The following is a 15,521-nucleotide window of genomic DNA, read 5'->3' on the forward strand; positions in this document are numbered from 1 at the left end:
GTTTCCAGGCAGAACTGACACCAGAGGGTCGTCAGTGGGCATCGTCTCACAGTATCTCGCACATATATTCCAAGTGCCGTGTGACGCCAGTGCTTATTTCTTTTAAAATACACGATGGCTTTCACCGAACGATGAACCAAGGTGTTTCGCAGGAAGGGTCATGACCCAGAGGATGATAAAGCTACTCAGACTTGATCTTCCTGTAGAATTTCCAGACAGTTCTCAGTTTGGAAATGAGACGAAATATTGTTTATTTATCTGCCTTAATATTGAATAATTGTGTATGTTTGATATGCTTTTCACTGGCAGTTTGAAGTGAATTCATTTGACAGAGGACGTTCCCATTTCAGGTCTCAATATTTGCATGAGTGGCAGCGCGACCTCCTGTGAGGACTGCCTCCTCATCCACCCCAGTTGTGCCTGGTGCGCACAGGAGGTGGGCCCTGTCTGAGTCCAGCATCCGAGCTCTCCCATCTTCCCTCCTCACACGTTCTCGCTCCCCTCAGGATTTCGGGAAACGACGGACTCTGGAGTCGCGGTGCGATTTCAGTCAGAACCTTCACAAGAGAGGCTGCGAGGAGCGGTTCATCGAGTACCCCACGAGCAAAATGTCATTACTGGTCAACCGGGCCCTGAGTTCTAAAGGATCCGGGTCGACGCAGGGGGACGTGGTTCAGATCATGCCGCAGAGGATCTCGCTCAGTCTGCGACCAGGTAACCTGCACACACAGGAAGGATTTGTCGGTCTGCGTCGCTAACAGGCTGCGGTGGCCCCTCCAGGAGACCAGACCTGGTTTGGGCTGCAGGTGCGGCAGGTGGAGGACTACCCGGTGGATCTCTACTACCTGATGGACCTCTCTCTTTCCATGAAAGATGATTTGGATACGATTCGTAATCTTGGCACGAAGCTGGCCCAGGAGATGGGCCAGCTCACCAGCAACTTCAGACTGGGCTTTGGAACCTTTGTGGACAAAAACATGTCCCCATTTTCCTACACCTCCCCGAAGTACCAGGAGAATCCGTGCAATGGGTGAGTGACTCTCTGCTCTGTTCCCTCCTGCAAAACTTGGAAGAGAACATCCACTTTTTAGAGGTAAATGACTGTAGGAAGGAGAAGGAGAGCTTCTACCACCTTTCAGAGTGAGTGTGCGTTGGTTCATCATGACTCTCTTATTCCCGTCATCTGGTCTGGGTCTGGAGCCCCACCACCCTCAGTCGCTGCCCAGGCCTGTTGGCGGAGGGCAAACTGAAAGAGAGCAGAATAGACAGAGGGTTAAAAGCTGTGCTGCTGTGTGCCCTGGAGGTGCAGCGCACTAACTTGCTGAGCGCCATTGCGCATCACTTCCCATCTGGGTTAGAGCTGCGTGTCTGCGTGCGAGCGCCTTGCACAGACGGGAGCAGGGAAATGTTGACAGGATAGATGACACATGGTGTTGACCCCAATGCCAGTTCACCGCTGCTTCACAACTGTGTGCATTTGGATGCCCTAGATTTTAAGATGAGGTCAATGTGAAAGCATTTCAGCAGAAGCAGTTTGGGATTCAACATGAATATCTCAAATGTTTTTTTGTTCTCTCTCTCTCTCTCTCTCTCTCTCTCTCTCTCTCTCTCTCTCTCTCTCTCTATATATATATATATATATATATATATATAACTTTATTTAATAATGTTTGTACTATTTTTAATTTTGAGACTTGACATTGAACATGTTTACAACTATCCAGTGCCATTTGTAAAATATGTTCCTTTTTAATAATTTAATTTAATTTGCGGTCAATGATTCAAATACAAAATACATAAATGGCACAATAATACTGATTTAAAAAATGGCAATGTGGTTGAAAACTTGCCTGAGGGAGGTACGCTTATTTTATATATATTTATATATATATAAATATATATATATATATATATATATGTATATTGTCAACTCAAAAAGATTATGTTTATTTTCATTCAGTCATGTTCTGTTAGACCTAATAATCAATAGTGCTTTTTTTTTACTGAATTACTGAGCCACTGTTGAGCAGCAAGAAACGGAGAAAGTTTCGCTCTTGTTGGTCAAAACATCTTGTTCATGCTGTCGTAGATTTCTTGTGGACGGTAGAGCATCACTGGAAGCCTTTTATTCCTGTGCTAACTTTTGTTTTTTTCTGCGCAGCTACAAACATTTCCCCAACTGCGTCCCCACCTTTGGCTTCCGCCACATCCTCCCGCTGACGGACAAAGTGGACAGCTTCAACCAGGAGGTGCAGAAGCAAATGGTGTCTCGCAACCGGGACGCGCCGGAGGGAGGCTTCGACGCCATCCTGCAGGCCGCCGTTTGCAAGGTCAGCAATTTCTCGTTCGGGCGCCACCTTAACAGTTGTGTTTGCGGAGGCGGGAGACGCTGCGATCTCCCGTGACAACACTGTGGCCTGTTTCTTTAGTTAATTAAAAGCACCGGAGTCCGAGGACAACAGGAAGTGCCGTCTGCTGCAGCTGGTTACACATGAGTCAAAGTCCGACTACTGGTCCCCTCCAGATAATTCAATTCTTTTCTTCGGGAAGTTACAGCCTTGTCATTTACAGTCACTGTTTCAAGTGAAGTTAAACTGGGGAGCAGGTTGATCTGTGCTCTTCTAATGATACAGTGAGTGTGCAGACCACGCTGTCATTAATGCGCTCGCACGCCTCTGGAATTGAACTGTTGCTGCTGCTCACTGGAAGCAGCCGGTGCTACTGCATGTTTGTCTCGTGTGAAGTGGGTCGGCAAGGGTTGTTTTTTTTTACAAATTACTGTTCTTCAAAATATATTTTTTTCATTTTTCAGATTCCTCTCTTCCATTTAATACGATTTTCCCGACATGTCATATTAAAATCCAAGAGGGTTGATCTTTAATATAGAATATATCAGCATAAAAAGTCAAAAATGCTTCCAAAAGTAACTTCCTGTGAAAAGGTGATGCCTCTAAAATGTTTGCATTCACCCTGCCAACAGAAAGCGATCGGCTGGAGGAAGGAGGCGTACCATCTGCTGGTGTTTGCCACGGATGACGTCCCTCACCTGGCTCTGGACGGCAGGCTGGGTGGGATCGTCCAGCCTCACGACGGGAACTGTCACCTCAACGAGAAGAACGAGTACAGCGCTTCCACCACCATGGTAGGACTGCGGCTTCGCACTCATGAAAGCAGAGGGCTGAGATACATATGTCCCCGTCACGCTCGATTCTTTAGTAGTTTAAGCAAAGTCATGAGGTGATAATCTCCCCACTGCTCGTGATGTGGCGTCGATGGAAGCAGCCCACCCTGCCTCTGCCCAGACCAGACCTCCCGGGAGGAACGGTGGCTCAGATAAGACTAGGTTTTCAACGAGTCAAATCCGCTTCTCAACCTTTTGTCCGACATGTTGGCCTCCTTGATCAACTGAATACCAGGACTGAAAAAAGGATAAATTTACATGTAGCCTTAATGGGAGGAAACTTGAATAAATATTGCAACCATTTTTAATGTTATATACCTCAAGGCTTTCTACTAAAGTGGTGACCATAAGAACTATGGTAACATTTTAAGTGTACATTTTTTAATCACTATTATCTCAGTTTTCACATAAAACATATTGTTTTTAATGACTGTAAAATGGTCAGTTTTATAGCGTGACTTGAGCGACGGAGGTCCCCGGGCTGCTCTTTATCCACCTGAAAAGCTCTGGCTGCACCTCAGTCCGCCCCTCGCCCCGTGGTGTGACCCTTCCTGAGGATTTCTCCTCTGCTCTGGCTCCTCTCCATGGCCTACATTTCTCACTTGGAGAATTTTGGTTAAGGTCCTGTGGCATTTCTAGCATTCCTCAGATTCTCCTCTGTGGACCAGGAGACTTGACTGAAAACACATGCTCACTCGCAGCAACAGGCTTGGCTGGCAGTTGCTGAGGGACCGAGCTCGGCGCTCACGTCCACACCTGGAGGCGTCCTAGTAAAACTGCAGCGCTGAAGAGAGCGGCTCGCCGCCAGCATTTATGACCGTATTGTCGGTCAACTCAATTCAATTTGAGGATCAACTGAAAGAATGCTCACATGATTGAATTAAGCTCTTTAAAGTGGTGGAATCTAAGCTATTGATATCATGTGGATGGAAACACGCTAATTCATTTCTTGTCATGGATTTTTTCAAAAGAATATAAGCGCGACTGCCTGAATTTTTGAAAATCGGCGTCATGACTTTGGGAACCGTTTATCCCCTGTCTCTCCAGGACTATCCCTCCTTGGCTCTTCTCGGAGAGAAGCTGGCAGAAAACAACATTTTTCTCATTTTCGCCGTGACGAAGCGTCTGTATATTATTTACAAGGTAATTCCGCTCCCCATCGACCCTTGTGTGTCTTCAGTCTGGCTTCATGTGCTTTTGTACTTTCAGAACTTCACCGCCCTCATCCCGGGAACTACGGTGGAAATCCTGGACCAGGACTCTAAGAACGTCATTCAGCTGATTGTTGCAGCCTATAATGTGAGTGAATGACTTCCCTTCTGCTGTTTGTGTGCCAGACAAGACGCTTTGTTCAGCAGAAGCTGGAGGTGAAAAGGTTTCACCGGAATACTTTGAGTCCTTTGCAGTAGTTGGGAGTTACTGAGCCTCCAGCTGACATGCAGGCTGGTTCCTCACTAGGGTGCAACAGGGCAGCGGACTTCCTGACCTCTGAGGTGTTGTGTATGTATGTGATGAGGCAGAGGGATGAGAATTCAATATTATATTTCTGTGTTTATTCACCGCCAATACAATTCAAAGGTGTTTCATCGCATCCTTTCATTCTTTCATTCATTTTTTTTAAACTTAACTTTCCCATTTGAAATTATTTCAAATAAAGCAACTGTCCATTTTTATTTTTCCTCACAAGTATTGTACATTTTAACCGATTAACATTCACAATATTTAAGATGCTAATTAAAATATGAGTCTACTACTGAATAATAAATACTAACATCAAATGTCATTAATGTTTATTTGCAATATTTGAACTTAATTTTTCAAATACTTAATAGAAGCCCAACTTTTAAGCACTTTTCTTGACTATATTCCAGCTATAAACAGTCTTACTTTGAAATAATTCTCCTTCACATTTCGTTAATGTTAGTGGCAAGCTACACTATTAAAGAAATAACAATGCACTCAGAGCATCATGTCTTAAACTGCAGCTCACACTGTCATTTAAAACAGTTAAAAGCAGTTATTTTACTTGTATTTTACTTTGAACTGGGCAAAAATATAATTTCTAACTTTTAGAGGGAAAAACAAATCTCGCCTGTAGTAAACGTTCAGCGTCTGGACTCATGAAACTGTCAACATGAGCTGTGATAAGTTCATTGATCCATCTCCAAATGGAGAGCTTTCAGCTCTGGGTCTTGATAGAGAGAGAGAGATGGTGGAAGCCTGATGGAAAAGAAAAGCGATGCCTGCCTCTCACAAGCACAGACGGGTGACTGGCTCTCTCCCGCTCACCTGGTACAGAGGGCTGATCCATCAAAGACTAGCTTCGCAGCACATATGTAAATGAGTTTGGATCTCCGACGCTGTTACTCAGCCATTAGTCACCATTTCCTAAAATGTTTTCCTCTGTGGGCGGCGATGTTTTCCATGCCTTCGTCGGGACCAAACTGCACTTTTGTTGGGCTTTTTTTGGAGCGTTATTATCCAGTGGAGCTGTGGGTTGTTGGTGTTCTCCACTGAGGTGGTATTAACTTCACTCGCCCCCTTCAGCCGTCCTATAATCCCGGTTGGAGTTTCGCTTGAATACATTTCAGTTACATCACAGTTGAGTGGCTTCAGATGTGTCCTGCACTTGTTCTGGCTGAATTCAGCGTTTTTTTTCTCATGTTGTCAGTTCAAGTGTGCAGACCACAAACCTCAGTACTTCCAATATGGAAACTCTGCTCTGTCCCCGGTTTGACTACTGGAAGTGTTCACGCTGGCAAGTGGTCACATCACAGTGTGGGAGTGCTTTTCAACTCACACCAGTTGTGTGTGTGTCCTCTTTGTGCTACGCAGAATATCCGGTCCAAAGTGGAGCTGACCGTGTGGGACCACCCTGAGGACATCAGTCTGTCCTTCACAGCCACTTGCCAGGACGGACAGACGCTTCCTGGCCTCAGGAAATGTGCCGACCTGAAAATCGGAGACACCGTAAGATCATGCCATTAAACTCATCGCACGTTTATCTTCCATAGGTATTTGCTTTTGATGTAAAAAAAAAACATTCCACTGAATTTAGGGGTCAGTAGATGAGTGGAAAGCAGTGCAACATGTCCAAACCCGCCAAGTTATTTGGTGCAGCCTGTGAGAGCTAGACATGGTTGGTCCAAAGATTATAGATGCTCACAACTTCCAGTATCAGAAGAATTGCTCCAGGAAGATGAGCTGATGTGTGTTTGTGCTTCACCCTCAATGTCATTGTTGGTGGTTGCTGGAGGGTCACATATTTTGTTTAAACTCCTATACATGACTGTTGCTTCTACAGTGTTGATATTTCCGGCCAGAATCGGCAACGATTTCATCTTTATAAAGAGGCAATTTTTCTGAAGCTGTGGCACCATTCTTTACATGTGACAGAAGACATTTTGTGCAGCATGTTTTGGCCTCTTGTGTGAGTGAGCTGGACATTCCTGGTTCATAAAGCTCAACAGTCGCTTCATTCACCTCATTGTTTTGTCTGTTTTCTTTTTTCATTTGTTCCTTTGACAGACTGAGGAAAGAGACTTGATGGAACCGGGCTCTGACCATATGCTAGCAGGGAGTTCTAATAATCTGCCGAGTAAGATTACGACTCACTAGGCGATTACTAGTCACGTAAACACAGACCTGCTGAATAAACAGATCTTAACTGAAGCAGTTAACTCTCCCACTCTGGTAAAGAACAGTGGAAGTAGATGCCAGTCTAGCTAGCCTTTAGTTGTAAACCTCATTCTCTCTGCCATGGTTTCTCTCGGTCAGAAGTGAGGTGGCTTGTTATTTGGATCGCTGCATGCTAGGGATGGGTGATATGGACAAAAAAAATTATCACGATAAATGTTGTCATTTCTGCGAGAACAATAATTATCACGATAAATACATTTTCATACTATTCCATGTGTTGTACACACTACAGTCTCTCTTGAAACTGTTTTATGATGAGACTTATTTGTGGAGTTTGTCTCCAACATCATTATTTGTTTATGTTTAAATATAATAGCTGAATAAGTGTAGAGATGATAAATTCAATGTTTCACCTCTCTGGTAGAAGCCGCTGGTGTCTGACAGACTGCGCTGCCAGCTTTATTTAGGGGTTAAATTGAGCCGTCTGCCTGCTGTGTCTCATGTCTCTTAACAGTTGACTTTAACTATGGACCAGTCTGGACACATTTCCTAGATGCTATTGAAGAAATAGTAGAAATAATGTGAATAAATGATCATTCAGTCATATTCTCGAAATCATTATACAAAATGTCAGTCCTTTGTCTTGTGTGGTGGAAAACCTTTTCACAATTCTCTCTCCTAAAATGGTTGTTTTTCATTGCTTTAGTGAAGATTTTGCAAATATTTTGACCGTTTTAGAATTTTGTTAGTCCCTAACTGATGCCAGGTCGTAGCATTAGCGCTGCCTGTGAGAGTGTGTCCGTGATCAGTGAACCCTAATGGGGATGTGGAAGAGGACGCCGCCGCCAATACTGGAGCGGAGCTCCGTCCAATATCCTATTTTCACCACAGTGTTTCGCCGTGGCGCCAGGTCAGCGGGAGACCTGCATGAGTTGATGTGAACCAAGGCGCCCGCGTCAGAGAACCGATGTGGACCACTCCATCTAATAAAATAAACACGGATCCAGAGACTCAGAGTCGACCAGTGACTTTATCAAAGGTTCCCTGTATTAAAAATAAGTTTAAAACTACGATCATAGTTTTAAACCACACTCTCCACAGCTGTCACACGCCGGTGTTGGCTGTCAAACGCTGCAGAGCTGGAGAGCCCGCCGCGCTGTCGTCGTGTTCATGTATTGAGCCATGTGTTTATCAAATTCATCATGAGCTGCAGAATTGTCATTGTGGAGATTGTTTCTGCTGGTATATAGTGTACAATAAGTTCAGTACAATCGCCCGTTCCTACTGCAGGCACATTTAAAAACACCCTGACCCTTGGTCCACAACTGTGACCTCGATATGATATCTGTCCGGAAGTCAGATGTAGACGGAACAAAAACTGCGCTAGAACGCAGATACATAGCGCAGCAACCTTGAGGAGATAAATGACTTCTTTTTTTTGGAAATGAACTGATGACATTTAATGCTACTCGGGTCACTGAGTCCATGTTGCTCTGTTGTTATCAGACTTGTTGCAGCTGCGTGCTACGATAAAGACCTGCTCATTAGCTTTGTCTGAGGAAGTCCAGCCTCATTTCAAGAGTATTTCAGAAAAGCTTTGCTCACACATGGATGTCTTTGGTGTCCTTCACCTCAGAGATGTCAGTTGTAAGGATTAAGTGAATTGATGCGTTCTCTCACCAACCTGTTGCTGTGCAGCAGGAGCCCCTGCTGGCGTCTGATACGCCCTTAAGCTGATGGAAAAGATCCACAATCCCAGTCATTTATCCCCAGACCTGCTGCAGCATGTTCACATCGGCTTCTTCTTTGAGTTGTTGTGATGTGTCTTGTTTGGCTGTGAAATATTCCTTGCCTCTACTGGTTGATCAGAGACTTGTGACACTGATACCCTAGTTGGTCAGTGGACGGCTGTCGGTGAGATCCACTGAGAAGTCGTTCCTAAACAGAGATGTGGGTAAAGATTTTGTTGCGGCAAGCGAGGTTGTTCCAGCCAAGTTGAACGGTTCATCCAGCGAGGCGCTCCAGAACACGGTTCAGAAAGCAGCATTATTCTGGAAGAGAGGTTGCCAGGAAGCAGATGGGCCATTGGAGGAATTTTAATGATCAGACACTTTCGCTCTTTGAAATAACTTGGAAGATTATGGAACGTAACGGAATGCGAACGTCCGCTGAATCTCTGTGAAACTAAAGAGCTGGTTGTTTCTGAATGTCGGAAAAAAACCATGTACAGTTGCTAGTATAAAGGCAGTTTTATCAGCATTGTTCTGAATTAACTTTGTCTTTAATGATGGGTTCAGGTTGGGGGTCGAGGGAGCGGGGTGTTGTGCGAGGGAAAACGCTGCAGTGAATGGAAGGAGCCCTTCAAGGAACCCGGGTGAGAGGTCCTGCCTCATGTCTTTTATTCACCGCAGTGAAAAGAGATGGAGGGTCGGAGCGGGAATGCAAAGCCTTGCCATCTCCACTCGGAACACGGCCCAGTCCACAGCTCCAGTGTGTCAGTCACTGCGTCTGTGTGAGCTGCTGCTGCTGCTGCTGCTGCATGCCAATGACCTCACACAAAGGTGGACCGGAGGGGGCTTGTGAAACTGTGAGGGGGGCACAAAGAAACTCTGGCAGGAGCAGAATCACCACCAAGATTGTTTGTAGTTCATCCCAACTTGTTTTCACTGTAACAGCAGCGCAGGAAAAGACTGAATGAAACACAGTCTGACGTGTCACAAGTTCGCTCAAAGGTCCTCTTTGTCCTGGATAATCTTGTAATTTAGTTACTTCTCAATATGGGATTTTCCACCGTTTTCAGAAATGATATTCATGGGAGCGTCCTACTAATGTTCTGCTACCTCGCCCTTCTGTCTGAAAAATGTTTTACGTATTCTAATGTTGAGTATCAGACAGCCAGAGTGGTTCTTCTGCACTGAAGAGACTACATTTTGTCACCAAGGCAGCATTAAAGAAGGGTCATAGGACGTTAGCTAAGACCATGCTGCGGGCATGATGCTTTCTTACTCATGTTTCATAGGGCTTGCCGCCAAAATGTCAGCCGCTCCCTCTAATTTTGGTCCTTATGAGCCACATTATTGGGTCAACTGTCCTCCTCGCGACTCCTATTTACAGTAAATTGCATTGTGGACCTTGTAAACTTGTTAGTGTGTGCGGATGTGGGGTGGAATGGAATGGCATTTATTCACAAGCATTTGATGTAATCTCGCCTGAATTAGTTACCAGGCTTGTGAGACGCATCAGATATTGCATATTCTTGGGGATAGTGGCTGTAATTCCAGTTTACTTTGAGTGCATAACTTGGAAGTGCCACTCAGGTGTTGCTATTTAGAGACGAAATTCAGCTGGTCTTTCACTAGCTAGGCTCATATGAAAACATTTCCCACAATTTCCTCTGAAACAAGCTCTTTAAACTCTTAAATTGAATCTTTTTCTTCTGTAAAAAGCTGATAGAATGGAGGCAAGTTGGTGATTCCCTGACTGCACTCTTGCTGTGGAGAGTCAATATTTGGGGCAGCAGAAGTGGCGAGCACAGCTGAGCTTGGGTTGGGTTTCTCTGCTTGTCAGGACTTCCTTCCTCTTAGCAATCAAATGGGTGTGAGTTTTGCTGTTTTGCTGAGGAGCAGAAGCCACAAAAGCTGCGGGCTGTTAACGTCTGCCAGCGTCAACATTATATGGCGAGGTCGTGGAGGGTTCACCTCCACAGACACAGCTGCCGCTGCTGCTACCCTTGATCCGTACTCGGTGTTTCTGTTTCACAAATTGGAAAGCCGATCGTGAAATGTAGTGTAAAGAGTGGCTTTAATTCTTTCCTCCAGGCAACCAAAAATCTTTACTTCATTGTTCGGAAAATCTGCTTATGTTACTCTGTTGAAGTCTGAAGCACAATGCTGAGCTTTTGAAGACAAGAACTTGTCTTTCACACGCCTCAACGATGGATGGGTTTTGCCTCACACAGATCAAAGTACAGATTCAGGCAAATCTTTTCTTATGTTTTAGGTATCATTTAACGTCAGTGTGGAGGCAAGGAGCTGCCCTCCCCGTGGCACCGACCAGAGCTTCACCATCAAGCCAGTGGGGTTCAAAGACCGGCTGGAGGTCCACGTGGAATACGAGTGCGACTGCGACTGTAGTCGGAAAGCTCAAGCTAACAGCAGCCTCTGCAGCTCCATCGGTAGGTGCTACAGATACACTGTATTTCAGAAGACAGGTGTATTTGCTGTGACTGTGGACCTCACCAGTTGGTCTGTAGCTCATGAAACATGTTTTCCCTCAGCGGGTAGTAGGCAGTTTCTTAAAAGCAAAGACATTCCAGACTGTCCTGTTCGCGATGCAACCTCACTACTTTCAATTAAATACATGCTACCAAAACTGCATGTGGCATCTATAATTTGCTGGAAACCACACAAATGCTTAACAAACACATGAAAAGCAAGTGTTCCTTCAGCTTTTTAACATTAAAGAGATCCGAGTTGCAAGTTGGATATTAACTATTGTTTATATTTATGTCTAAAAGAAGCAGATATTTTCTCGAGAGTCTGTGTATAGACTGGGAAATCTGTGCTTCTGGACGTTTTTTTTAGCATGTTGGAACATCTGAATTAGTCAAGTCCAACCCTCCATTTTGGCCTGACTGCTGTGGAAAAGGTCTCATCATTGCCTTTTAACTCGCGACTTCCTTTCTCTTGATGATGGATTTGGGCCATCTGCTGGAAGTTGTTGATGAAATCATGATAATCTTCGCTGTAGGTTTGGTGAACGTGTCATTTCCCCGCAGGTACTTATCACTGCGGGACCTGCCAATGTGAACCGGGCTACTTGGGCGCCCGGTGCGAGTGCCAGGAAGGGGAAGCCAGGAGCGTTTACCTTAGCGCCTGCCGCGAGGCCGAGGGCAAACAGATATGCAGCGGGCGAGGGGAGTGCAGCTGCAACCAGTGTGTCTGTTACGAGTCGGAATTCGGGAAGATCTACGGCGCCTTCTGTGAGTGCGACGACTTCTCCTGCGCCCGGCACAAAGGCATCCTCTGCTCTGGTAAGAGAGTGTTACATGAGCACCAGCTCATATGAGATCTGCCCTGTGTTTGTCTCTTCAAATGGGTTACTCATTCATAACGTTGACTCATGTCTGAGGACCTTCCGAGGGTGTGTTTGTGTGGTTGACCGTTCCCTGACTTCTGTTTTGATCAGCTTGTGTTTTCATGGAGTCGACACCAGGAGAGATGTTGGACTTGCTCCCTATTGAAGCTCCATGAGGGCAGCTGCAGCAAGTGTAGTGTGTGTGGTGTCTACACCAGAGGGGTTGTTTTTGCAATGAAACTTGAAACATGCAAGGTTGAACACAAAAGATGAGGCTTGTTTGTCGAGTCTGAAAGTCAAACATTTATCCACCGTCCTACAGATGTGCTATGAAAACAAGTTAGGGAGCTAAAAAAGGAAAGGATGTTGGTGGACGTGTTGGAAGTTCAGTGTGAAGCAGGTTAAATGTCAATGATTCAAAGTAAGATGTGCTTTTAAGAGCCGACTCTATGTAGTTTGTTTCTTCCCATCATTCTCAGGTGCCTCTGTTTGCAATGGTTGCTGCGCCCTCCAGCAACAGTATGAACATTTAAAAGTCCCATGGGATCCACCAAATTCCCACAGTTACGGACCGGCCCTGACATGTCCTCAGAACAAGATAAAAGAAAAGCAGCAGGATCACAGACCAGTCTGCAATGGCAACGTGCGTTTTCTTAGTTTCTGTTTGAGCCTCGTGGTTCAACTTAAAACTGGTTATAAATAAACTGATGATGGCCGTTTTGAGACATGTCCTCCCACCCAAAGATGCAGTTGTGAAATCCAGTCTGGATCGCTGTATCGAAAGAACTGAAGCCGCCCCGTTCCCAGAACGTCGGGTCCGGGACTCAGCGAGGACTCCTGGCTCAGAGGGTCGACCGCAGGCTCGTCCCCAAGCCAACCACTGTGAAACCACAGAGGGTGCTTTGTGACTGAGGGGCCAAGTTTTGGTGCAATCCCCGCACACAATGTCCGCCTCTATTTATCTTTCCCCAGCGGAAACACTGGCCTTTGGTTGAGTCCGGGGTGATTTCGGACCGGGTTGATGCAGGACGGCCGTTTGTTCGAACCGGTCATCCGTGCGCCATCATTAAATGTTAACAGTCCACTACACCTTCTGCTGCTCGCTCACCATCCCGGCTCAGCGTGGCTCCAGAGCGACTCCTCCTCTCTTCCTCCGCAGTTAATTACGAACTTATTAAAAGCTGTCTCAGCCTCTTAAACACCGGGACGCATCCTTGCGCTCAATGAAGAGAATCCTGACTCACAAATATGTCTTGTTAAGCGTGTTGTCCTCCATATGGTTCAGTCAGGTTTATTTGTGGTCCATGTCTGGGAAAGCCTTCATGCACAGACCAGCCATTGCCCTGAGGAGCCGCAGCTTTTATTAAGGAGCAACTCAGCTGCTCTGACAGATTTTTTTTTCTTCTCTTTTTGGAGGCTTTGCACATAAATAGGATTTCAAGTTGCTGAGGTAAACAAAGCGGCAGGTCTTAAATGCTTAGAGAGCTTACCTGGACAGAATGATGATGCATGCCACAGTTTTCAACCAGGCTGTTGCTGTTGTGGGATGTGACAGTTTATATCAGATTATGAACGTATATATGTTCCATGGTGGTTGGTCTCATCAGTCCAGGCCGAGCAAACTTTACATTTATGAAAGTCTGTAACTTCTTTCGGCTTCTCCCTTCAGGGGTGGCCACAGTGGATCACCTTCCTCCATCTCCCCCTGTCCTCTGCTTCCTCTTCTCTCAAACCTACAAACCTCATGTCCTCCTTCACCACCTCCATTACTCTCCTCTTTGGCCTTGCTCTCCACCTTCTGCCTGGCAGTTCCAACCTCAACATCTTCCTACCAATGTACTGGCTCTCTCTCCTCTGTACATGTCCAAACCATCTCCATCGAGCCTCTCTGACTTTGTCTCCTAAACACCTGACCACATGTGCTGTCCCTCTGATCTACTGCTTCCTGATCCTATCCATCCTGCTCACTCCCAGAGAGAAGCTCAGCATCTTCATCTCTGCTGCCTCCAGCTCTGCCTCCTGTCTTTTCCTCAGTGCCACTGTTTCCAAACCATACAACATTGCTAGCCTGACCACCATTTTGGACACTTTCCCTTTCATCCTTGCCGACACCCTTTTGTCACACATCACACCTGACACTTTTCTCCAATGATTCCATCCTGCCTGCACCCACTTCTTCACCTCTTTCTCACACCCTCCATCGCCCTGGACAGTTGAGCCTAAGTACTTACAATCCTCCACCTTCTTTATCTCTGCATCATGTAACTTCACCTGTCCACTTGGCTCCCTCTCATTCACACTTATTAAAGTTTATACCTGGCACTCCTTTAACAGCGACTAAATGGAATGTGATGTCAGTCTCTCTTTAATTATTGAGGGCTAAGTTTGGCTTCTGTGTGGTTCCCGACTGGTGTTCCTCCTGGGAGCATTGAACCTACTTCCATCTGCATCCACTTTTTAGAAGTTTCCAGATTTATTGTTGACATTTATGATCTCTTTTAGCGAATGCTTCCATTTTTGTGGTTCCCATATCAAGCGCCCCCAACCAATTTTAAAAGCAAGCAAGATGTTTCCCTTCCATCGGGTCATTGTATTTCTGCCTTAAAACTCGTGATGGACACCATAGGGCTAATTTGCATTGGTGTCCCTGCCCACAGTGACAGGACACGTCCTCTTACACCCCATCTACACGTTGCTCTGGCGAGTGTGGGGGTATGAACAGAGGTGAGGTTTTCCATGCACCCAGTGCAAAGATTAGTCAGGTATTCACATCATTGTACCAATTGAAAAACAACAGAACCTCCTGGTTCAGATGGTCAAAGCTGAAATGGGTTGTTATGACAAAAGTTTGAATATTCAAGGCCAGTGATGGAGAAGCACCGTCCTGTAAAGTGGTCATAGAACAGTGTTTCAAAACCGAGTCTGGGCAACTCTTCTCCACTTCACACGGAACCAGATTCAACAGGCAGCGTTGTCAGTGATTTAATGTAAGATGTTGTTGCGGCCCTCACCTGCAAGACTGTCCGACTGGTTAGTGAAGCACAGTTTGAGGATGGGTGTGTGTGTGTGGGTGTGTATGCGGGCGCATGCGTCTGCGTGTTTATGTGCACACACTTAAACTGGGTGTGTTGTGCGTTGTGGTGACACAAGTGTGTGAGGAGCCAAAACCACTGCTTAGCTGAAGGATACTCTGCGTCCAAGCGCCCCTCCTCTCTGTGTTTATTTTCTCTGACATTGCCGCGAGCGTTTGCTGGATGGAGACACTTTTAGAATGATGGTGATTTGAGGGTGACAAACACTCGAGCCTCTGTGGAACCGTTTTTACGCTTTCATGTCTTTAAATGTCTCTCTATATTGTGATTTGTGGTCATATTTCATCTTCTATTGCACATGACATCGGGCCTTGGACAGCCAGTCATGTGCTTTAATATGTATTGGACTGTCGGGTTCTGTGTGTTTTTCTAATGTGTTTACATGTGTGTGTTTACATATGTTTTGTTTTGGTGGTTTTTGAGGTGTTGATGTTTTTAGAATTTAGTTTTGCTTTAAACTTCAGGTTACCGCAGAGCTTTGACAACAGTTGTTGGCTTGTTCGTGGCCTGAAGGAAAAGAGTGAAACAGTAGC

General features: G+C 45.6%; 1 protein-coding gene across 1 annotated transcript in view; it reads left to right on the forward strand.

The window, feature by feature from the left end:
- The window catches only part of itgb5 (integrin, beta 5), a 31,728-nt gene that overhangs the window by 637 nt on the left and 15,570 nt on the right, over window positions 1–15,521 (forward strand). Inside the window, exons 2-11 of the mRNA XM_053876560.1 lie at window positions 351–436; window positions 507–714; window positions 781–1,030; window positions 2,162–2,330; window positions 2,981–3,142; window positions 4,229–4,324; window positions 4,391–4,480; window positions 6,017–6,151; window positions 10,820–10,994; window positions 11,598–11,852. Coding sequence (XP_053732535.1) covers window positions 351–436; window positions 507–714; window positions 781–1,030; window positions 2,162–2,330; window positions 2,981–3,142; window positions 4,229–4,324; window positions 4,391–4,480; window positions 6,017–6,151; window positions 10,820–10,994; window positions 11,598–11,852 — 1,626 coding nt within the window. The remainder of the gene's footprint in view (window positions 1–350; window positions 437–506; window positions 715–780; window positions 1,031–2,161; window positions 2,331–2,980; window positions 3,143–4,228; window positions 4,325–4,390; window positions 4,481–6,016; window positions 6,152–10,819; window positions 10,995–11,597; window positions 11,853–15,521) is intronic.

This window comes from Synchiropus splendidus, chromosome 10 (genome assembly GCF_027744825.2).
Source record: "Synchiropus splendidus isolate RoL2022-P1 chromosome 10, RoL_Sspl_1.0, whole genome shotgun sequence".
Lineage (NCBI taxonomy): Eukaryota > Metazoa > Chordata > Actinopteri > Syngnathiformes > Callionymidae > Synchiropus > Synchiropus splendidus.